The sequence below is a fragment of the Amblyomma maculatum genome, chromosome 6, assembly GCF_055883805.1.
Source record: "Amblyomma maculatum isolate TAMU_Amacu chromosome 6, ASM5588380v1, whole genome shotgun sequence".
NCBI lineage: Eukaryota > Metazoa > Arthropoda > Arachnida > Ixodida > Ixodidae > Amblyomma > Amblyomma maculatum.
In genome coordinates this window covers 177,592,863-177,617,720 of record NC_139349.1, presented here as the reverse complement: position 1 = coordinate 177,617,720, position 24,858 = coordinate 177,592,863, and the positions used below count along the sequence as shown (strand labels likewise).

The window sequence follows — 24,858 nt, the reverse complement described above, 5'->3', positions numbered from 1 at the left end:
GACCAGAAATTAATTCATATATCTAATACATGATTGCTTCTCCTACTAATAGAACTTTTGTTTTAACATCGCGAATAGTTCATGAGGCCTTAGGATTTGTAATATATATATATATATATATATATATATATATATATATATATATATATATATATATATATATATATATATATATACGATATCATTTCCTGTACCAAACATTTTTCCGGACTCCAGACTAGAGTCCGAACTCAAGTTTAAATAAGTCAAATAAGAAATTCGTACAATTTACGACAAAGTACATTGGTATTCGAGAAAGTCGCCTTAAGGAGCATGACATACCACATCCGATTCATACCGCGTACAACAACGTTATTAGAAAATTTAGTGGAGGGAAAGTTACACCAGCCTGACGTTGCATTACGGATCGCGGGCTAACTTTTTTTTTTCGCATTGCTGTCGCGGTGTTAGGTGAACCTCGGCCAGTCCGATAACATCGCGGAATACGAATAACGATTGGCGTACAATAGAGATGTCTTGAAAAACAAAAACACATATTCATGAAGAAGAATGCACCACGTCTCCTTCCTGTGTCTGTTCAACCACTAAGTGTGGAACGGCTATTTGGTGTCAACTCAGAAACGCACACAGAAGCAACTGGTACTTGAAGTAAACCTTTATGTTACACAACTGGGGGATATTGGTTCAACACTGAGTATTGGATGTTTCGTGAGAAGTAGCGGCCCGTACAGCAAACCATTCGTTTATGTCCGAAACCGCTCGCATGTCATAATCCAGTTGAAACCCACCTGGAATTTCCAAAGCTGTTCGCTTCAGCACTGAGTCTGTCATGTCCAGGCGGCGCATGTAACAGCTGCGAGTGTCGTGGTTACTGAAGTTAGTCACAGTGGATGTTCTGAAAAGTTAGGGAAATTGGCAGCCATTGGAGCTTTTAATCTTGTGGATAGAAATTTAGCTGTATAGGCATCCTAATCTCTTGAACATTAGAGGATCTCTTCTCCTCGATTGATGGTTATCAGTCGAAGCAGAAGAAAGGAATGGGTAATTGGGCGAGCTGCTTGACGGTCGAGGCTCAAAACATCAATAGCAGCCCGCAACGCATCAGTATTAACAGATGACAGCAAAGAAGTCGCCCAACTAGGTTTCCAAGTCTCGAAGACCGACAGTGCTATTCACCTATCCTCCCGAAAGGGTGCGATATCTTCAATGAGCCACTCTGTCACCCAGTCCAATTGCGGCTTGCCCATGCCCACCGCACAAACGAAGCAGCCATCTCTACCAGCAGCATTGGGAGTGTCGTGCAAGTCAATAGCACACCGAGAGATCTCTGGTTCTGTGAGGTTCCAGCTCCAGCCGAGAGCAGCGATAGCGCCAGGAGGAACCCGTTTGCAATCACAGCCACTATGGCCACGCACAGAACACCAAGGCAAGGACAAGAACTGCGCTGTAAGCCTGCAGGACCTTCTCTACGTACCGCACGCACGTGGCCGCACGCGGAGAGAAGTGTCAGGGAACCCGTAGGCACGCCGAAAGCCAGCGTCTCACGGGCTCGAGGATCGAGGCACGCGGACGCACCCAGTACAAGAGTTACAATGCCCAAGACGATTTGCGTGACACGCAGCCGCAGCAACACGGCCAGCGTCCGACAGCTCCTCGTCGCCGCTGCCGTGGGCAGTTGCTGCCCAGGACTGAGGAAACCGAAGGCCGTCGTTGTCTCCTCCTGCGCACTCGACGGAAAGAACGCGGGAGGCAGGTCCTGCCCCGCCGGGTCGACAACACTCGTGCACAGGGCGGGAACGACGACAACACGCGGACTGATGTTCGTAGAAGTGGATGACTGTGCCGCCGGAGGCACGGAAGTTCTTGCGGTGGCTTCGGACGGCTTGAGTGTCGGGGAATTTCCTGCTCTGCGGGATCTGTTCCCGTTTTCTTGCAAAGTTGTGCAGAGCGTGACTCGCGGTATCGACGTCCGGCGTGGTGGGTCAGTGGCCAGGCGAAGGATACGAGGCGGCGGCAGCACGCAGTTGTCGTCCCCAGCGGCGGTGTGAACGGCCTCGGCCATGGGCTACCACGGCCGCGACACGCTTCCATGGGACGCCGCACTTTAGGCGGGAGCGTCGTCGCTTTCGCCCGGCTGTTCCTGGGGCGCACAGCGAGTGGGACAGCTGCGCGCGAGAGCTCGCGGCTTTCTGATCAATACTGGGGCATTGCGCTCCGCTCGTCCTGCCCTTCCTGGGTGCGCCCTGGCGCTCCACCTACGCGGACAGCTGCGGTTGGAGGAGCGCCGGTCGCTAGCGCCACGCAGTGCGCGGTATGCTAGCAAGAGGGCTGGGCAGGAAGGGAAGAGGGGCACGAATGAGGAATCTGCCGAGGCGGAGAGAGAAGAGGAACTTTAGCGTGCGCAGAACTGGCACCGATGAGTTAACACAAACACTACTCAACAAGTGGGAGGAAAGACTGAGGTTTCCAGAGCAGTTGATTCGCGCAAAGCATTGGAAAATTTTTGAACACTGTCTGACGTATTAGCGTAGTGAAATCAGTTCGCGTATACCTAATGAAGGTTTTCTTCGTATCCGCGAGCAGCGTTAACAGAATAAAGTGTGAAATTAGGTTGTTTTTTTTTTCTGTTCAGCACAGGAATTGTTTTTTTTTTTTACCTGAGATTGCGCTGTTATAATGTGTAAGGCTAAATTCGTTGCTGAGGAACCGACCACAACCTCTTATGTTCCCTGGTTTTTCTCCAACGCTCCCGATTTCAGTGTAAACCATTTTTGTTGTACTACAAACAACATTATTGTGTTTCACATGCACATGCAGTAAATACCGGCGCTCAGGAGCTTACCTTTTTTATCGTCCAGCGTCTCAATAAACACTTCACTTTCTGAGCTAAGTTTTATTGCCGAAGGCTTTCAGATTACGGTTGTATATAATTCTGACTTAATTGGTGAAAATCATAAATTCCGTCAATTGTCTTCCTCTGGTTAATGAAATGAAACAGCACAAGGAACGGGACGAAACACGAAGGAAGGGAGACAAAGACACAGGCGCTGTGTCTTTGTCTCCCTTCCTTCGTGTTTCGTCCCGTTCCTTGCACTGTTTTATTTCATTATGCAGTACCAACTAGCCCGGCATCTTGCACTTCCTCTGGTTAGCTCCGAACGTGCAAAATTGGAAACTCAGGGGACGCATTACTTTATATCGAAGTACATTATACTTGTTGCATCGGGAGCAACGAGGTCAGAAAGCGAATTGCACTCGCGTTCATTCACATAAAAAAGCATACTGTTTGTTTACAATAAATGTTAAGTAGCGAATATTATTTAAGGTTATTTTTAATTTTCAATAACTTTAAAGCTTTAAAGATTTAATTGCAGCAATATAAATACGAATAGGAAGGCTTCATAAGCTCTGGTGCGAAAAAGGAGCATTGCAGATGAGAAAGGGAACATGAAGTCAAATTGGGTTCTATATTTATTATCACTGACCATTTTAAATATATTGTAACATTACAAATATCTCTGCGCTGTGAAAACTCGCCCGCAAACTTGACAAGCAAATTTGACAGCTTGTTTTTGCAGGTACATACACACGACAATTTCTGAGTGACAAGGTGTTCGGTTACACTTGCGGCGCAGAATATGAGCGAAAGTGATTTATTGTTTTAACTTTATATTATCGACATTTAAAATGCTTCGACACGCGAAAAGAAAGATTGATGAAGCCCTTTTCGCAATTGAAGCCCGTTCAATAGATTTTAACAAACGGAAAGTTGAAAGATGTTAAACGCATAATGATAATTCTCCACGCCAAAGGGTGCACAGGAATGCCTTTTAGCGTCAAGTCCTTTATGAATGGCACCTGTTTAACTTTGGGAAATGTTATATTAATATAAATAAAGATTACTGCGGTAGATCGGTACGATAGTGTAAAATCTCCCGTTTTATGATGGTGCTGTAAACAAATTATTGTTACCTAATAGGTAATACCGCTTTGTATTTTAACAAAAGCAGACTTTGAAAAAATTGAGCTTTCGTAAGCTTGAAAACGGCATCTTATGGACATCATCGTCATCGTAATCATCAGTTCTCAGAGACGACGTTGCACCGACATTAACATCGAAAAGGTGAATATATACTTTCTTTGCTAAGAACGGCACCAGTTTGTATCTACTTGCAGTAATAATATTAAATTCAACTTTCGTCCCAATCAAAGGCTCTTTTGCAGCTGGAGAGACATGAAGAGACATAAAACTAGATATTTAATTTTTATTACGACCAAGAATTCTTTAGGACCACTTCTTCGTTTTTCTTAAAAGAGTCACCACAGTTATAAAGTTATGATGAGCATTAAAAAGCTCACTATAACCGCAATAATTTAGGTGTAGGAGCGTGTTTTTATGCATAAGAATTATTGTCCATAACACTATGCTAACGTTGAATACCCTGAGAAAAGAACAGCAGTGTAAAATAAGTAGCGAAGCGTTGGAAGTGGTAGGCAATTATGTCTACTTACGACAGGTAGTACCCGCTGATCCGGACCACGAAAAATACCTAGAAGAATAAGATTAGGATGGGGCGCTTTTGTAAGGCATTCGTACATTATGACTAGCAGCTTACGGGCTTCACTCATGTGGAAAGTGTATTACAGTTGCATCCAACTGGTATTAACTTATCGGGATGAAACATTAAGGTTAGCGAAAAGGGTCATGGAACGGAAAATGGTAGGTGTACGTTAAGGGATCGGAAGCGTGCAGAGTGGGTCAGATAAATAATTTAAGCTAGTGGCACTCTAGTGAAAATTAAGAAATTCGCATAGGCAGGACAAAGTGCGAAGCGAACTGATGGTCTCTGATAATAACCACTTGGATTCCAAGGGAATGAAAGCGTAGCAGGGGCGGGGAAAAATTAGGTTGGGGGAAAAGGTTAACAAGTTCGCAGGCTTCAAGTGGGTGCAGCTGGTACACGACCGGGTTAAATGGAGGAAAAAATGGGTATATATAGTCCGGCTGATGGCGATGATGATAATGATCGTGTTCCTGGCGTTTCAAACCACCTCACAATTTTTGCAACAAGAACAACGATAAATTAAAGTCTCGCCAGAAAGCATAGGTTCGCTCGTATGGTGACAGTCTAGACGTTATGCAGGTAGGAGGCATATTACAGCTGAGAGCTTCAAAATATTTTTCCAACTGGGGTCGTTTGTTATGAGCCTCCAGCGAGAAGCGGCTGGTTGTTGTCGAGCACACTAATCACTAAGGCACCGCGTTGGACAAGACATAGTTTACTCATAACCTCATTAGCAGAACTGTGCTACCTTTTTAGAGGTGCAGTCCGCAACACAATTACAGTATCAACCGGTATATCACTGCGTCTTCAGTCGAAGAAGGGTTCAACAATCCCTTGTTATGCGCACCACAATCTCTGGTGCCAAAAATCAAAAAGCAATATCAGAAGGCACCATTGAAAGTACACAATTACACGAGGTGAGCTGTTTTCATTATTTTAGACCTCATATAGGTTGGTGGACCAGTAGTACGTTTGATGAACAGAATGGTTAGCAGCCTACATTTCTGCACAGTCGTAGAGTCTTGTGTAAATTGGAGAAATAGACTTATTTAGCCTAACTCATCACTTGAAATTGAAGCTTCCAGAATTCATCAGACTCGTGATGCTACATGCAGAAGTCTACGGGTGTACTCGAGGGGAAAACCTCTAATTTTGTTGTTTCTCTACTTGCAGTCCTGTACCTATCACACAAAAAAATTCCGATGACAACTAGTTACTTTACCTTAAATATAACTGATACCGGTACTCAGTTAAGCCTCATAGAAGTAAAATAACAATTGAAGAGGTACAATAAGTTATTTTGCATCTATCCTTAATTAGCAGAGAAGAAAATATTAGAAGCACGCTTAACCTGAAAAGGAGACAGAACAGATACTTTATGACAACCATTGATTTTCCGCAATTTTTCTACATTTAGACTTGCGCAGAGGTTGCCAAACAATTGGTCTTGGTATGATTTTGCGAGAGATAAAGGCAAAATATTGGTCTCGTTTCTCAGTGAACACCTGCACTTAGAATGAATGGAAAACAGCTGGAGGTACATGCGCCGTTGGTTCAGATTACTGTCTAAATTTAGCCTCTAACTTGGCTAGCAGGTGGATGCTGAATAAGTAGCGAAATGTTACGACACCGCCTTGAACGCTGAGGAAACAACGGTTGCATGGTAGTTCGAATACCGATTCGAGTGTATGTCTTTTTAAACTTTTCCTTCGAATGGCGATGGAGGCGGAACCCAATCTCATTAAACACGACGATCCATTGAGCCGTCCCAGTGAAATCTGAAATACAAAACGCGCAGCACTGAACACGGAGTTCGATAAATACTGGCCGCTGGAGCTTCAATGCGCGCACATTGCTGCACGCGTGGCTCTTAAGAAGCTCAGCCGTAGTCACGCTAATTCAAAGTTATTCGGTACTAGAGCAGTGCTTTCCGTCGAGTTCAGCTTATCAAAGTTATAGGTGCGGTTGTCTGCTTTAAGGAAAATGTAGCAAAAACATGCAATCGATTGCACAAAAAGTAAATAATTAGGTTATTTGGTGCGTTTTTGCACGAAAAATGAAATTGTGCTAACATATATTTAGAAAGAAATGTACTTAAGTACATGCAGTTATAATGCGTTATGTAAACGCCGGCTCTACCCAAATTCTGTGCTACAGAATTATTAGAGAATGCCGTTTAGTGTCATCTAACTCGTCTGACTGTCCAGTGCTTTTTATAGCCTATCAGTTCACTGGCGGATAGAAACAGCTTCCTCTTCTGATAGCGCACTTCCAAGAGTGATTGCAGCAGAAGATGTCGAGCACATTTTTAAAGATAGTTGTGCATTTTTTGCGGAGCAATTTTTAAGGCAAAAGCATTACTACTTATTACGTCCACTGAGAAGTTACTACCTTATTACATTACTACTGAAAACCTTCATAGTATAGGTTGTATTCACTGTCGGCTACCGAGCGGGTGACGACGGGAAAAATGAAGCATTTCCGCCTCTGGTCCGCTATAGCCTTGGTCATCGTCGTCGTCTGCTGGGGTTTTGTTTGGGGAGTTCGGAAGATCCAAGGTGCTATGAACTCTGTAATTTGTTACAATAATGGTCAATTGCGCTCTCTACGGATGCGGCAATCGCTCCTGCAGGTGTATAAACTCAGAGAACAGCACAGCTGTTAACGTTTTGGGGTAGACGCCTGCTGTGGCTGGTCTTGAAATATTGCTTCTGTTGCGTCGTTTTGCTAAAGCATTGCCATGCTGACTGCACCGCTCGATGCGATATAAAAGCGGCTGTATATGTGCAAGTGATGGCACTTACTCAATGAAAATTTCATAAACAGGCTACCTTCAACTCTTGGAGGAGAACCTTTCGGACTGCTGCCCTTGTGCTCCCGGTACGTGTATGCAGCGTTACTGCAAGTGCGTTAAAGCGCTAGAGGAAAGCGAGGAATACCTTCAAGCCGTTGCACGTTACTAATTAGCTCTTGCTAGCTTTTTCCTGTGACTGTGGGTACCAGACCAGGCGCTGACCAGAGATACCGCTGCGCGCACTACAAGCGTCGGGCTAAGATAATCGGGATACAGAACAGTGCGACGCCCGTTCATGCCTGCTTTGCGGCTGCACTAATCAGTCGTCAAAGCCCGCTTTCTCCCGGTGTTTTAGTAGAATACATGTTACGCTGTACATACTTGGACACCAGGGTGTGGCTGGAATGCTTTCCGACACAAGAAAATTAATGCAAAAGGAAAGTGTCGTTCGTGCATGAATCCGAACTGCGAGAACGCTGCTCTCGGACGGAAGCAAAGCGCTGGAAATTGCTGACTTAAGGGTCACGTCTACAGTATGCTAGATTATTCTAGCTCACTATAGTCACGCAATGCCAGATAGCGATAGTGCTTCGCGATTTTGTCTGTCGTGTGTGTGTCACGTCAACTTTGGTATGCAACGACCGGGCAGAGTCGCGCACGTGACCAAAACAATGGCGGATGGCGCTCGTGCCATGATGTCATGTGGTGTTATGACGTCACGTGAAATGAACCTATAGTAGCGCATAGTACCATTCAAAGCATAGTAGCGCATCTTTGCAATTAATGAAACATTGCTGAATTTTTTCGCAACTCAGAGCACATTTCATCGTAGACACAAAAAAAATGACCTTTCCGCCATCCGTATACCAACGGGCGATCTCTCAATGTGCAGCTTTAAGAAAAACGTATTCGTGCATGGCGAGAGACACATGGGAGGTTTAGTGTGTGCACTTGTGTTTAGTGCGCGTGCACTTAGTTTGTGCGCTTAGGGCGCTTTGTTTATGTGTCTCTGTTGTCCTGTAGCATTCATCAATTTTGAAGATGAACGCCTTTGAGGTGCTGTTATCGGTACCTCATTTACTAGTAAACCGCTATGCACAGAGTAGAACGTCGGCGCACGGAAAAGGATATGAATAAATTCTTGTGCGATTATTTCTTCAATACTGAAAACAAGAATTCTGGAGAGAAATGAACAAGTAGGGAGACGAAAAGCCAGAAAGACCTAATGCATGCATTGGGGTACCCCAGGGTACTGTACCTGCACTTCTTAAGAAGTACATTGCTTTGGGCTAGTTGGTTCACGGTTGAAGTGGATTATGAAGACGGCGCGAAAGGGGCGAGGACAAGGAAGGAACACCAAAATAACAGGACAGGCGCCAACGTTCAACTGATGTTTATTCGCGCAAACCCTTTCATTTTTATGAAGCACCCAAACCGTATCACAAAGGCCTATCACATAGTCATCCACGTGGAGCACTCAGATCACCGGCGGTATTGGGCCCTTTCCTGTATCAAAGTTTCCGCACCGACCCTGAAATTGCTTGTGCTAACCTTATCGCCGTATCCACCTGCCAATCACGAGTGGTCACCTTCTGCTTAAAGCGGAAAATAATTCCCTTAGAGGTTCATGCCCTCATCGGCGTCCTGCAGCCATCGTGGGGCCACGCAAGGCGCATTTGCAAGATACTCAAGTCTGAGTACCGGAGGCAAGTCCGGATGTTTCATGATCGGGCGCGCGTCCTTATATTGCTTGGAAGAGAACCGATAAAAGAGCACAGGCGGTTAGAAGAAATGAAAAGGCTGGCGGCAAGAACTACAGAGTTTCTTTGGCAACGTGCTTTGGCGAGTCTGATTTTCCGGCCGAAGGAATCTTCTGGTGACCGCTCCAGACAGCTCACCGTTCTTGGAGACGCGGTTCTTCCAGAAAAAGTCAAGGAACGTTTGGAGAAGGGACCAAAGTTCAGCTTACCACCACGCGCCAAACATCAAGAGTTGCTGGCTATGGTCAGAAGAGTGGCTGGCCATGCACCGGAGCGAGAAAAAGAAAGCATCATAGGAGATAGCGTCGCCTGCGTTGTGAGATGCGTTGGGGCTAGTCCCCCAAAATACCCGCCGCTTGAAAAAGTATCGCAAGCTCTCGAGGAAAATGATCTTCTAGCACTCCTAGCTGATAAGGAAGGTGGTTTCGCTGTCCTGCCGACGTGGTTGTTCCGGGAAAAGGCTACTGCAGCCGTCAACAAGAACTTCAAACGCGTCAAGTTCAATGCGCGTTCTGTAAAACGGCAAGCACTTAAGATTCTGGATGATTTGCATTTGGACGCCATCAAGAAGAGAGCAAAAGACGAAGATAGAACTTTTCTTGAAGTATTCTTTACAATAAAGACTCACAAGCCTGGAATGCCACTACACACCATTGTTTCGGAAAGAGGAACGTGGCAACGGGTCGTCAGTTGCTACCTGCAGAAGAACCTTTGCACTCTGGTGAGCGATGATCCCTTCCTTGTGCGCAGTTCTTCAAATGTCGTACAGCAACTAGTCTTTGCCTCCCCTAGAATATAATGGGTTCTCTATCGACATTGAAGAATTGTATTATTTCGTTCCTCATCAAGGACTCCTAAGTGCGGTCAGAGAAAAGATCATGGACAGAGGTGTTGTTCAGTTTCAAAATTCCGCTGGGATTAGCAGCGAGAGCTTTGTAGCTTTGCTAGAATTCTACTTGAACTCAACCGCTATTTCGTTTGAAGGTGATTTCTTTGTTCAAAAAAGAGGTGTCTGTATTGGGTCTTCTGTGGCACCTGTTCTTTGTGACATTTTCTTGTCAGCTGTTGGAAATGAAATCGAAAGTCAACTCCATGACCCGAATATTGTTTCCGTTTTCAGATATGTCGATGATTTTTTGATTATTCTGAAGGGGGCACCTGAGTTTGATTTAGCTGAGAGAGTGACTAGGACGTTGTCCGTTTTCCGCAATCACAGCCAAGGCCTCAGATTTACATGGGAGGAACCAGTTAACAACGAACTGCAGTTCTTAGACTTAAGGCTTGTGTTCAAGAACGATCATATTTGCTGGACGTACAATCCCAGATCAAAGAAAGGATTGCTACCTTTTGACAGTGCCCACTCGAAGCTCGTCAAAAGAGCTACAATTGCGAATTCCCTTCAGAGCGCTTTAGGAAAATCATGCCATCAAATGATGTCGGTTAGCTTTGGCGCACAAGTAAAAAGGTTGGAAGAAGCAGGCTACCCGCCCCCATTATTATTGCCGCATAGAAGACGACGCAAAAGATGACGACTATGGCAACACAAGCGCGAGCTGAAAGAAGAAGGAGGAAGCTTGATCGCAAGACTCGTTCTAGGCCAATAATCAAACCGTCTTATATTTCGACCCTCCTTGGCGTTCTGTCGAGACGTGACACTGGTGGAGCGCGCTGGGGTATGCATAAGACTCCTTCCGGCAGTCCACAGTGGATCCCAGACATCGACACTCCTGTCCATCGCACTAGCCGCCGCCTTCTAGGCCTAGCCCCGGAGTACAGCCATCTGCCGAACGACTCTTCTTCAAACGCCCAAGTTCGTCAGGTCCCCCAAGCCATGGCACATACCAACCTTACGCCGGTGACTCTTCAGAACACCAAGGTACCAGAGTGCTTTCGCGGGGACGCTTTTGAAGATGTCGAGGACTGGCTTGACCAGTTTGAGCGAGTGGCCAAAATCAATCAATGGAGCGCAGACCAGAAGCTGTCCAATGTTTATTTTGCCCTTCAGGATAATGCTAGAACGTGGTTTGAAAACCACGAGACCAGCTTATCCACATGGAATGACTTCCGCCGCCAGCTGGTAGATACTTTTGCGAGAACGGATCGACGAGACAATGCGCTGCGCCTGCTTGAAGTGCGCATCCAGAAGCCGAATGAGAGCGTGGCTATGTTTGCGGAAGACATGGCTCGCGTTTTTCGCCGTGCCGACCCTGATATGAGTGAACCAAAGAAGCTACGGCATCTCATGCATGGCGTCAAAGAACAGGTGTTTGCCGGCTTGGTCCGCAACCCCCCTAAAACCGTGAGTGAGTTCGTTGAGGACGCTACGGCTATCGAACGAGCCCTCCAAGACCGGTGCCGCCAGTACAACCGACCGGTCAACTGTGCCCCGACGACTGCGGCGGCGCTGACTGCAACAGATACGACCACTCTTCGAGACATCATTAGAGGCATTGTCCTTGAGGAGCTGCAGCGAATTACGACTACGAAGGCTCAGTCGTCAGGGGCCCTCATGGAAACAGTGAGGAATGAAATTCGATACGCCCTATCACCGTCTACACCATGCAACGAGTCTTGCGATCAAGCTTCCTCCTTCTTCTTTCAGCTCGCGCTTGTGTTGCCATAGTCGTCATCTTTTGCGTCGTCTTCTATGCGGCATTTGGACTATGGACTTTCTGCGTCTTCATGGGGCTGTAATCAGCATCCGTGACAGCATCGTTGCCTTCACCAATAACCATGAAGACCTTGGTTATGCGCAAGTACCACTATTGCCCTTACGCGTCGCCAATGAGACGGTGACATTACCTCCGAGATCATGTTCTCTTGTTGAAGTGAAATGCGACGTGGCGCATACAGGCGATGGCGTCGCCGAACGGGCAGTTACCCTGGTACTCAGCCGAGGTGTTTCTATAGCTCGAGGGCTCGTCAACTTGACCAATGGGCATACCGAACTGCTGCTGACAAACTTCAGCGACGAGCGTCAGCAAATTCCGAAAGGCACAACTGTGGCCTTTTTCGACAGCCTCCCAAATGCGCAGCACTGTTGCTTACTGCAACAGAGAGGATCAGTGTGCAAGACACCCGTAACCATCGTTGATGTGAGCCCAAATCTGTCTTCTTCAGAGCGAGACCGCCTTTTGGATCTCATAGATCAATTTCGAGACTGTTTTGCTTCAGAATCGCGGATCGGCCAAACGCCTTTGACAAAACATCGAATTATCACGGATGACTCGATTCGCCCGATTCGACAAAATCCTTACCGTGTGGCTCCGAAAGAACGTGAAGCCATTCAGCGCCAGGTGGCCGAAATGCTTAGAGACGATGTTATCCAGCCGTCACAGAGTCCCTGGGCTTCCCCCGTGGTACTTGTTAAAAAGAAAGACGGCAGCTTACGATTTTGCATAGACTATCGCAAGCTCAACCAAGTGACCAAAAAAGACGTGTACCCTCTCCCTCGCATCGACGACTCCTTGGATCGCCTACGAAATGCACGTTACTTCTCGTCGATGGACTTGAAAAGTGGATATTGGCAAATCGAAGTGGATGAGAGGGATCGGGAGAAGACAGCATTCATCACTCCCGACGGATTGTATGAGTTTAAAGTCCTTCCGTTCGGTTTATGCTCGGCGCCAGCAACATTTCAGAGACTGATGGACACTGTGCTCTCGGGACTTAAGTGGCAAACATGCTTGGTGTATCTTGACGACGTGATAGTGTTTTCGGCTACATTTGAAGAGCATCTACTCCGTTTGCAAGCTGTGTTTCAGGCCATACAATCTGCGGGCCTCACATTAAAACCCGAGAAGTGCCACTTCGGTTACGAGGAGCTGCAGTTCTTAGGCCACGTCGTCAGCCAAGAAGGTGTTCGGCCGGATCCTGAAAAGCTCTCCGCAGTCGCCAAGTTCCCAACACCTACGGACAAAAAGACATTGCGGCGCTTCTTGGGTCTTTGCGCCTATTACCGTCGGTTTATTGCTGGCTTCTCACGAATAGCCTGGCCATTAACTTCACTGACTCGTGACAACGCTGTCTTTCGCTGGGGTGAAGAACAGCAACAAGCTTTCAATGAGCTGAGGAGGCGTCTACAGACACCACCTGTCCTGGCGCACTTTGATGACGACGCCCCTACACTGCTTCATACGGATGCCAGCAACGTGGGCTTAGGTGCTGTGTTAGTGCAGCGCCAGGATGGTGTGGAAAAGGTAATTGCTTACGCCAGCAGGACCCTATCTAAAGCAGAAACGAACTACTCGGCAACCGAAAAAGAATGCCTTGCAGTGGTATGGGCGGTTATGAAATTCCGCCCTTATTTGTACGCTCGCCCCTTTCAAGTCGTCAGCGACCATCACTCTCTCTGTTGGCTGACGAACTTAAAGGACCCTTCAGGGAGACTCGCGCGTTGGAGCCTTCGATTGCAAGAATTTGACATGGCAGTTATTTACAAATCTGGAAAGAAGCACACAGATGCAGATTGCCTTTCGCGAGCGCCGGTCGAACCATCCACTATGACCGATGAAGACACTGCGTTTTTAGGTGTCATAGATGACGCAACTCTTTCCCAACAGCAGCGAGAGGATCAGGAATTGCTCCCTCTTATTGATTTCTTGGAGAAGCGAACTACGGTTGTTCCGAAGATTTTCGCCCGAGTAATCTCTTCATTTTTTATTCGCAACAACGTCCTTTACAAGAAGAACTTCCGTCCTGGGGGAAACAGTCTTCTGCTCGTCGTCCCATCGGTTCTCCGCACTGAAGTTTTGCAAGCGTGCCACGACGAGCCAACCGCCGGTCACCTAGGCTACACCCGCACGTTGGCTAGAGTACAGCACGGATACTACTGGCCAAAACTGCCGGCGACAGTGAAACGCTATGTACGTACGTGCATTGACTGCCAGCGCCGTAAATCACCTCCTGTAAAACCAGCTGGCCAACTCCACCCTCTTCAAGTGCCAGCGACACCTTTTAAGCAAATTGGCATGGACCTCCTGGGACCATTTCCGACGTCTACAGCCGGGAATAAATGGATAATTGTCGCCACTGATTATCTGACCCGCTACGCGGAGACCAAGGCTCTGCCAAGGGGTACCGCTGCCGAAGCAGCTAGGTTCTTCGTTGAGAACATTGTCCTGAGGCATGGCGCTCCGGCACTTATTATAACTGACCGAGGAACTACATTTACGGCCGAACTTTTGGAAATCGTTCTTCGCCTCAGTGGTACCAGTCACCGTAAAACTACTGCCTATCACCCTCAAACGAATGGGTTGACGGAACGCCTCAATAAGACCCTCGCAGACATGCTTTGCATGTACGTCGACGTAAACCACAAGAATTGGGACGAAATACTTCCCTACGTTACGTTCGCCTACAATACGGCCCGCCAAGACACCACTCGCATGACACCATTCAGCCTCCTTCACGGGCGACCAGTAACAACTATGCTGGATGCAATGTTGCTCCCGAATGCCGACACCGATGATCTCGATCAGGACGCCGAGGAATTCGCTCAGCGTGCAGAGGAAGCTCGCCAACTAGCTCGTGTGCGGATTCAAAATCAGCAGGAGCACGATGCACAACGCTACAATCAGAGACACCGGCATGTAATGTACCAACCTGGCGACAAAGTGTGGGTCTGGACACCTATTCGCCGCCGTGGACTCTCCGAAAAACTATTGCGACGATACTTTGGACCCTATGTTGTTCAGCGACGTTTAACCGACGTCACTTATGAGGTGATGCCAGACGGGGTGTCGACATCAAAGCGACGCCAGCACCAAGCTGACGTCGTCCACGTCGTGCGTATGAAGCCATACCACTCAGCCTGACCTTAACCTCCTACTTCCTTTTTCTTTCACATCGGGACGATGCTTCCTAAGGAGGGGGGCAAATGCCGCATAGAAGACGACGCAAAAGATGACGACTATGGCAACACAAGCGCGAGCTGAAAGAAGAAGGAGGAAGCTTGATCGCAAGACTCGTTCTAGGCCAATAATCAAACCGTCTTATATTTCGACCCTCCTTGGCGTTCTGTCGAGACGTGACAATATTGGCTGTTTCTGAAATGTTGCTTCAGAAAGTGAAGAGACAAAATGTTCAAAGAAACCCGGAAGTACGAAGGAAGCCTATGCCAGTTATTCCTTACATCCATAAAGTTTCCCATGGCATCAAAAAAGTTGCAAGTAAATTTCAGGTTCAAGTTGTGTTTTCTGCGCCTTCAAAACTTTCTAAGCTTAGCTCAATGAATAAGCCAGATAAACGACCGGTTTGCGCTATTAAACATCAAAATAAGTTCACCAAATGTAATTCAAGAGTTGTGTATCAGTTTCCTTTGAGCTGTGGTTTGGTCTACATAGGGCAAACCGGTCGTTGTTTCAATGAGCGTGCCAGTGAACATATGCGGAATGTTCGCAATCGGCATGGAAGCTTCCTAGCAGACCACTGCAAAGCCTGCCAAGGGTGTCGTCCGGAACTAGAAAAAACGATTTTTTTTTTGAAATCTGGTAGAGATAAAGTAGAGCGAGAAGTAGTAGAGGCTTATTTCATCAAGAAAGTAGGAGGTTTGTGCGTTAGCAAGCCGTCCATATCTATCAGCGACTCTGAGGTGGCTTTTCTTGAAGGATTCCTGCAGATTTTATACTTGGGTTTTATTTATTCTTGATAGCTGTTGTCGGTTGTTTTCGTTTTACATTGACAATGAGGTGTTCCCTTAGCTTTTAAACTTCTTTTGCACGTTCTTTCGGAGTTTCTGTTGGTCATTATTGTTTCCATTGTCACCTGTTCAAGCCTTCTTGTGCATCTTTTTTTCGGCGCTTCTGTTCGTCTTTCTGATAATCTTTGTCACCTGTATTTGTTATTTCGGTCGAAGGGAAGATTACAAACACGTGCCGTGTTTGTCTTGGGCACGAGCGTATCTGCATTGTGTGGTTGATTTGAATTTGTGGTTGACATGTTTATTTTGTGTGTTTGTGCACTCCGATAATCTTAGGACTCTTTCGAACAGGTTGCTTTTATATATTTTTGGATGGCCTGCTTTACTGTGATGAATTGCTATTTTTTGTTTACTGGCTGGTTATACTGCGAGGTTTTTCTTGTCTGTGACCAATACCGCCGGTGATCTGAGTGCTCCACGTGGATGACTATGTGATAGGCCTTTGTGATACGGTTTGGGTGCTTCATAAAAAATGAAAGGGTTTGCGCGAATAAACATCAGTTGAAAGTTGGCGCCTGTCCTGTTATTTTGGTGTTCCTTCCTTGTCTTCGTCCCTCTCTCGCCGTCTTCTTAATCCACTTCAACTGCACTTCTTCTTTTTCTCTTGTACATAAACAATATATCCCATAACATAGATGCCGCAGCTCGCATGTTTGCAGATGACTGCGTTATTTACAGGGAAATTAGGGACCTTATAAGGACAATATTGTTGCGGTGCGCAATATCTAGATGACGACGACGCACTGGTGGGGAGTTGTGAAGAAGACGACGCTCAGGCTAAGCTGGGTTCGTGCTGGTGGTGTGTGCTTCTGAGAGTTATCTGGCAATTACCACTGGGTAAGTTTCCCTTAACATTTGGTGGAGGATTGCTGGAAGTGCATCGTAGGAAACCTGGATCTCCGTAGTGGCCGCCAGATTGGTACCATCACTATGCCATCCGACGCGACATCAGCTTCAGCGGCAGCACCAGCTTCCACAGTCGTCATGACGCAGCCTCGTGACCCGGGCACCTTTTGCGGCACCTACCATGTCGACGTAGAAGACTGGATCGGTTTGTACGAGCGCGCAAGCAAGCACAATCATCGGGATACGACCCTCATGCTCGCAAACGTCATTTTCTATCTGGTGGGTACGGCGCGCGTCTGGTTTGAGACGCATGAAGACGGTATCACATCCTGGGATATGTGCAAAGAGAAGCTTCGCGATCTATTAGGCAAGCCGATCGGACGCAAGCTCCGTGCACAAAAAGACCTCGCATCCCGTGCCCAGTCTTCGACGGAATCATATTTGTCTTATATTCAAGATATTCTAGCCTTATACCGAAATGTGGACAGCGCCATGTCCGAGTCAGACAAAGTGGGCCACATATTAAAGGGCATTGCAAACGATGTTTACAATCTGCTGCTTTGCAAAGACTGTCCGACATAGACTCAATCATTCAAGTTTGCCGGCAGTTTAAGCAAGCGAAACACCCTCGCATTACTCCCCGCTTCGCCCGCTTGCCAAACACAGCTGCTACGTCTTCGTGCGAAGATAGTCCAACACTGCAGCAGCCATCTCATTCCTCACACTTGACCAGGATTGTTCGCCGAGAGATAGAAGCTATGGCGCCCGTTGCGTTCGCTCCTCAGTAGGCAGATGCTACTATAGCCTTGAAACAACCTGTCGTTCGCCAGGAGTTTGCAAATGTGGGCCTCAACGTGAACGTGGGCTTCAACTCCGGTCAGTCTTCCGCACAGCCCTCATTCCAACCTAACGCACAGCCATCTGTCCAGCCCTTCGTTCCGGTGGTAGCAGCTACGGCTCCGACTGCGCCCTTGCTGACGCGATACCGCTACCGCAATCCGGACGAATGGCGAACCTCGAATGACCAACCCATCTGCTTCGCTTCAACTGTTCACGTGTCGGCCACATTTCGTGTCATTGCCGCAGCCGTTGGATTCGGCCAACTCGACCCCGCTAGTTTCCTGATCGCAGCGCCGAATATGGTCCACACCCAAACCATTTCTGGGATACGCGCTCTCGTGATTTTAACTCGGCAGCCCCGCCCATGTCCAGCCGATCACCGTCGCCTCAGACCCGGAGGTCCCGCTCGCCCCTACCTCGCCGTCCATCATCTCCTCACTTCTCTGGCCCTCTTCAGGAAAACTAACGAATGCAGCTCCCGGAGGTGATGCTGCATTGATGACCCAGCCCGAAAATCCTGTGCTGACCCTCGCTCATCGCCGCAACCTTCTAGACATCTGTGTGGATAGTGCCCCTGTTACTGCCCTCATTGACACTGGTGCCCAAATTTCAGTCCTCAGTTCATCATTTCGCCGCCGTCTCATAACGGTTGTCACAACCGCTGCTTCATCCGCAGTTCGTGTCGCCGATGGAAGCGTCGCTGCCGTCGTGGGACTGTGCACTGCGCGCGTCAGTATTTCCGGTCGCACTACCCCTGTCCTCTTCACTGTTATCGACCGCTGCCCTCACGACGTGATCCTCGGCATCGACGTTTTAACGGCCCATTCTGCCCTGATTGATTGCTCAACTGGCCTTCTTCGCTTAGACCTGTCCTACTGCCCCGAAAACACCAATGTCAAGGCCCGACTCCGATCCGCCGACTACCCGAAGCTGCTATTTATGTTCCACTGGTCCCGTTCCCCGCAGTTCCGGACGGCACATACGTCACTTGCCCAATTACCGATGTTGTTCTCCGTCGCAACATCATATTCCCTCATACCGTTGTGACTGTCACTGCTAACCGCACCTATCTTCCCGTCCTTAACTTCAGCCGCTCGACCCAAGGTTTACCCCATGGCATCGCACTTGCTGATCTTTTTCCTTTGGCGGACTGCGACGTTGCTGCCCTAACGCCTCAGCATCTGTCGGAGCAGCATATATCAGCTTCTTCACATTCGAACCTCTTTTGAAGCATGATATCCGCGGATCTGCCAGATGACCAAGCCAGAGCTCTCTCCGACCTTTTGCTGTTGTAAGCTGATATATTTGATTTCAGGGACCGACTATTGGGCCAAACATCCGTTGTGACCCATCGAATCCATACGGGTGACGCCAGCCCCATCCACAGACGGCCTTATCGTGTTTCCCTTACTCAGCGGCATGCTATACAGAAAGAAGTTGACAAGATGCTGACGCAAAACATTATTGAGCCTTCCTGGAGTCCCTGGGCGTCCCCTGTCGTATTGGTCAAAAAGAAAGACCAAAGTTGGAGATTTTGTGTCGACTATCGCCACCTTAATCAAATAACAAAGAAAGATGTTTACCCTCTTCAGCGAATTGACGACGCGCTTGACTGCTTGCTTAGTGCCAGCTATTTTCCTTCCATCGACATGCGTTCAGGCTACTGGAAAATTGCTGTCGACGAACGGGATCGTGAGAAAACCGCATTTGTCACCCCCGACGGACTCTCAATTCAAGGTGATGCCATTTGGACTCTGTAACGCTCCTGCGACATTCGAGCGCATGATGGACTCGCTCCTCCGTGGCTTCAAGTGGTCAACGTGTTTATGCTACTTAGATGACGTCGTCGTTTTCTATTCCATGTTTGCAACCCACCTTGATCGACTTTCTACAGCCCTGGCCGTTTTTCGCCGCGCCGGTCTTCAACTGAACGCCAAAAAATGCAGCTTCGGTCGGCGCCAACGTAAAGTCCTGGGTCATTTGGTTGATGCAAATAGTGTGCAGCCCGACCCTGACAAAAGTTCGAGCCGTGCGCGAGTTCACTACCCCGCGTAGCTCAAGTGACGTGCGAAGCTTCCTTTTTGCTCCCACTTCCACTGCTTTATTCGGAACTTCGCAGACATCGATCGTCCGCTTACCTCTCTTCTGAAGAAAAACGTACTTTTCACATGGGGTTGTAACCAAGCCTATGCCTTCACGACGCTTATTTCCGCCCTCACTACACCACGTGTTCTGGTGCACTTCGATCCTTCTGCACCTACCGAACTGCGCACCGACGCTAGCGGCCATGATATTGGTGCATTCCTTGCCCAGTCCCAGGATGGGTCCTCCCGCGTCATTGCTTATGCAAGACGCCTGTTTTCGTCCTCTGAGCGCAATTATTCAATTACAGAGCGGGAATGCCTTGCACTTGTTTGGGCGCTGACCAAATTCCGCCCTTATTTGTTTGGGCGGTCCTTCTGTGTAGTGACAGACCATCATGCTTTGTGTCGGCTGTCCTCACTTAAGGACCCCACTGGCCGTTTAGGTCGCTGGGCCTTGCGAATACAAGAGTACGAATTTACTATGGTATACAAGTCCGGCCACTTACACCAAGACGCTGACTGCTTGTCCCGCCATCCCATCGATCCTTTGGATTTGTCCGACCATACTGCTGACGACTACATTTTGTCCATCTCGGACTTTATAAATATCGCCTCCGAGCAGCGCCGTGATCGTGCCCTGCAACCAATTATTGACCAGCTGCGCAACATCCCTGATCTTTCCGCCAGCATGTTTGTACTCCATAACGAGACATTACACAGACGCAATATGCGTCCAGATGGCGCGGACATTTTACTGGTCGTTCCGGCTCATCTGCGCTCTACTCTCCTCGCCCAACTTCACGACGCCCCTACAGCAGGACACTTGGGAGTATCACGCAGCACGTACGACCGTGTGCGACGACGATTTTTCTGGCCTGGTCTCTACTGCTCTGTCCGTCGCTACGTCGCCGCTTGTGAGCTATTTCAGCGCCGTAAGACACCCTCGCTTCTACCTAGTGGGCCCCTGCAACCAATCTCAGTGCCGACTGAACCGTTTTCTCGTGTGGGCTTCGAGCGTCTTGGGCCTTTTCCGACGTCGACTTCTGGAAACAAATGGATTGCTGTGGCGACTGATTATACTACCCAATATGCTGTAACCAGGGCCATCCCCACCAGCAGCGCCTCCGACGTTGTTGACTTTCTTTTGCATGACGTAATCTTGATTCATGGAAATCCGCGTCAACTGCTCACAGATAATGAAAATACAGTGCTGCAGACTTGAACGGAGGTGACAAATAAACAGGACGGGCGCGGAAGCGCCCGTCCTGTTTGTCTTTCACCTCCGTTCACGTATGTAGCGCTGTTTTTTCATCAAAAATCAGCGCCTGTCCTGTTTGTTCTTCACCTCCATCCACGTCTGTAGCGCTGTTTTTTCATCAAAAATCAGCGCCTTTCCTGTTTGTTCTTCACCTTCGTCCACGTCTGTAGCGCTGTTTTTTCATCATGTCACCATACCAACTCGCCCGGATGTCTCTTCTGCTCACAGATCATGGCCGCTGTTTCCTTTCTAAAGTGGTTCATGACCTTCTCCGCTCATGCGCTACTCGTCACCAATTCACCACGGCCTACCATCCACAAACGAACGGTCTTACTGAGCGCCTTAATCGCACACTAACCAACATGCTATCTATGTATGTGTCCGATCACCATCGTGACTGGGACATCTCCTTACCTTTCGTCACGTTCGCCTATAACTCCTCACGCCATGATACCGCCGGATACTCTCCCTTTTATCTACTTTTCGGCAGCGACCCTTTACTCCCCTTCGACACCTTGCTGCCTCTTGACGGCTCTTCCTATAGTTACGCTTCGGACGCCATCGCCCGCACTGATGCCACCCGCCACATTGCTCGAGACCGGCTTGGTGCGTCTCAGTGCTCACAAAAGCGTCGTTATGACCTACATCACCGCGACGTCCACTACCCTCCTGGTTCCCTCGTGCTTTTTTGGCTTCCGGCCCGCCGTGTGGGGATGTGCGAGAACCTTCTGCCTCATTACGTTGGTCCTTACTGCGTCCTGCGACAAGTCACCGATGTGACCTATGAGATCGCCCCTCTACAGCTCAAAGTATCCTTCCACACCCCCTCATCCAGAAATCCTGCACGTCGCCCGTCTGAAACCATACCATTCAAGGTCTCCTGTATAGGCAGCACCGGGACGGTCTTCTCCCGCGCGGGGAATACTGTTACGGTGTGCTATATCTTGATGACGACGCACTGGTGTTGTGTTGTGTTGTGAAGAAGAGGACGCTCAGGCTAAGCTGGGTTCGTGCTGGTGGTGTATGTTCTGAGAATTATCTGGCGTTTACCGCTGTGAATCTTTCCCTTAACAATATTCTTCTTGACTTATATAGCAAACTGGTGCAAAAACTGGCAGATGATAATTAATTCGGAGAAAACCGTATGTAGTATTTCCGTAACGAGGAAGAAAGACCCGTGTAAGTTCACTTACACAATAATTGACACAGAACTAAAATCATTTGATGAATTTAAATACCTTGGTGTCGTTCTTTAATCTGACCTAAAGTTGAACAAGCAGGTTTCGTACATAACAAATAAAGCTCTCAGTGCACTTTTCTCCCTCAAAGGATCAATCCGGCCGGCTTCCCCTGCTACAAAGTTACTAGCTTGCACATGTTTGGTTCGCTCTATACTTGAATACAATATTATATGCTGGTTCCCACACACGAAGCAACTAATCGCCAAACTGGAGGGTGTCGAGAGAAGGGCGGTTCGATTTACTTATAACAAGCATCGCAGACGTGACTCTTCTACGGAGCTTCTTAATAAAGCTTGTCGTTCCACCCTAAGTACAGGAGCCTATTTATTACGCCTGAAGTTCCTCTACCAACTATTGAGTCGCGAACTGAAAGTGGACATTGATCAGAACCATTCATCAAAAAGAAACACGCGTTCAAAACGCTCTAGTCATTTAACAGATATTAAATAAATTTCATTGTGACAGTTTAGGTACTCCTTCTTTCCACAGTTAGTTCGACAGTGGAACACATTACCAAATGATACAGTTAGCAGCCAGTCACGATCCTCTATTTCTATCGAAACTGAAAACTGATCGTGCATTTTGATTTTTATTGTGTATATCTCTCTTACAATTTTTCTGAGTGAACGTTTACTTTTGAATATTTGCCTTGTGTATTCGCGACTCTACATATTTTTATTTTATATAATACTCTTTCCTTAAATACACTGCCACACGGGCACTATAAATGATGACCTGTTTTGTGACCGAAGTGACTTGTATTTAGCGTGAAATTCCAGTTCCTGTTTTCAGTGTTCAGTATTGCTCTGTGTTCAGTTTTGCCCATTCCTTTAACAGCCTCTAAGAAAGACTAGCAGTGTGATCAAAATAAAAGCAAATACATAATTAAATATTCATGATTAGAAATGTGGCAAAACGCAGTGATGGCTAGTAAAACATTTATTAAATCGACTTGCGGGAACGTATGTACTAGCAGGTGTGAATTGTCACTCAAAGGAAAGAATAATAAAACTACCTCTCGAAAAAACAGGCGGAATTAATCAAGGCCGTCATGAAGCCTTATCATGTCTGGAAGCCTTATCATATCTCATAGGTTGAAAAGACGAATCGCAAAAAATGTAGTGTACACTCTATGAATATGCTGATTATAAAGCCTTGTGCACTGAGTAACTTTAACGGCATAAGAAATCATAGTGTGGTTTTACAATAATACACTCAAGGTCAGAAGTATTTAGCAATGCGGTGAATTGATCCACAAAGGCATTTAATCGAGTATGTTATGCATTTTTTCTTGAAGCCATGCACATCTGGTTCTGATCTATTTATAGAATATGCCTTTGTTACAAAAGCTTCCGCACGCTCACCTGAAAGGGCTGTCTCACAAACAGTTCTAATCTGTCCTCTGTTAAGCAAGGCCATCCATTGTCAGCTCTTTTGGTAGCTGTATGCTTTGTACAAGATATAAAGAGCGGGGCTCAATATTCGTTTTTCATATGGGTGACGAACGTATGCCGACGACCTCAACTTTATCTGCGCTGACAGAACAAGCGCCGAAGACGTTATTCAAGTAAAGGAAGATGAGGCTGGAATGCACGCAGACAGCACGAAGCAATTTTGTCTGACCAAAACGTAAATAACGTTGAAAAGAAAATGTGAGTTCGAGCTAAAAACACTTATCGTTCTCCCAAAATACGATTTTGGTTAAGTCAAGCAAAAAACGTTTGTTCTTTAGACCCACAAACACGATCTATAACCTAGCTAGTGATCTATGATTAGAGCGTAAGGCAAACAGATAGCTAATGTCGTACAATTTGTTTGCTTTTTTTTTTCAGTGGGAACATGCCTTGGAGCAGCATCTATTGACTAAACACTCTCGTGCAGTTCTAAATTTTGGACAACTTCAACATACGTTACTGGTTAGAACCAGGATTGTTTTGTTTGTGCGCTATTCGAGTCTTATATCAGATATCGCAGTTTTAAAAAAATTCTAGAGGGCACTTTGAACCACTAAAGTGCGATGAGGTGAAAGCCATTATAGCGCGATGGATCGTAGCCCTTCACTACGGCACCTGTATCTCCCTCTATTCTTCCGCTCCCACCTTCCTCCCTTCTCTTACAGGGTGGTGACTGTGCAAAAATATACTCAGCTGTTGACACTGCGCCGGCGGCAGCGTACAGATTATGTTCGGCGGCGGCGGCGCGCGCTTTGCAGTTCGACTGCAAGCCGACAGATGGCGCCGATATCGGTAAAATGGCAAAGAGAAGGTCGAGAAAGAAAAAGTACAAAAAAGCGATTTAACACTAGGATCAGCTACATAAACATATAAGGAGGTAGAAAAAGAGCGAAATGGCTAGATATAGCTTAGCAGTTTAAGGATGACAAAGTAGGTGTGTACGCTCTTTGCGAGACTCATCTCAGGGATCTAGAAGATCCGCCGTTTATAGAAGGCTACGTCTGGTAAGGATGCAACAGAACGATAGCAGAAAAAAGGGTAGGCACGTTGATAACCAAGGAACAAATTGGCAAATAATAAAATCATCTTGGAAAGAAGGTACCTGGATATTAGGAACAATTGCTGGCATAAGGACATGGCTAGGGTAGTTTATTTAGGAACAGGACACCAATGCAGGCACGAAAACAAGGATCTTGTCGAATGTCTCAGTGACGATATAAGCCAGTTTGGAAACGGTGCCGATATTATGGGGACATGAACGGCCACATCGACGATCTGGATGGATACTCGGATTGTAACGGGAAGCTAATGCTAGG

At 47.2% G+C, this 24,858-nt stretch overlaps 1 protein-coding gene across 1 annotated transcript; it reads right to left on the bottom strand.

Moving 5' to 3' along the window:
* Nucleotides 1-1,219: 1,219 nt before the first annotated feature.
* On the bottom strand, nt 1,220-2,062 carry LOC146187475 (uncharacterized). The gene has a single exon (XM_084608214.1). The coding sequence runs from the start codon at nt 2,060-2,062 to the stop codon at nt 1,220-1,222; it is 843 nt and encodes a 280-aa protein (XP_084464340.1).
* Nucleotides 2,063-24,858: the final 22,796 nt, after the last annotated feature.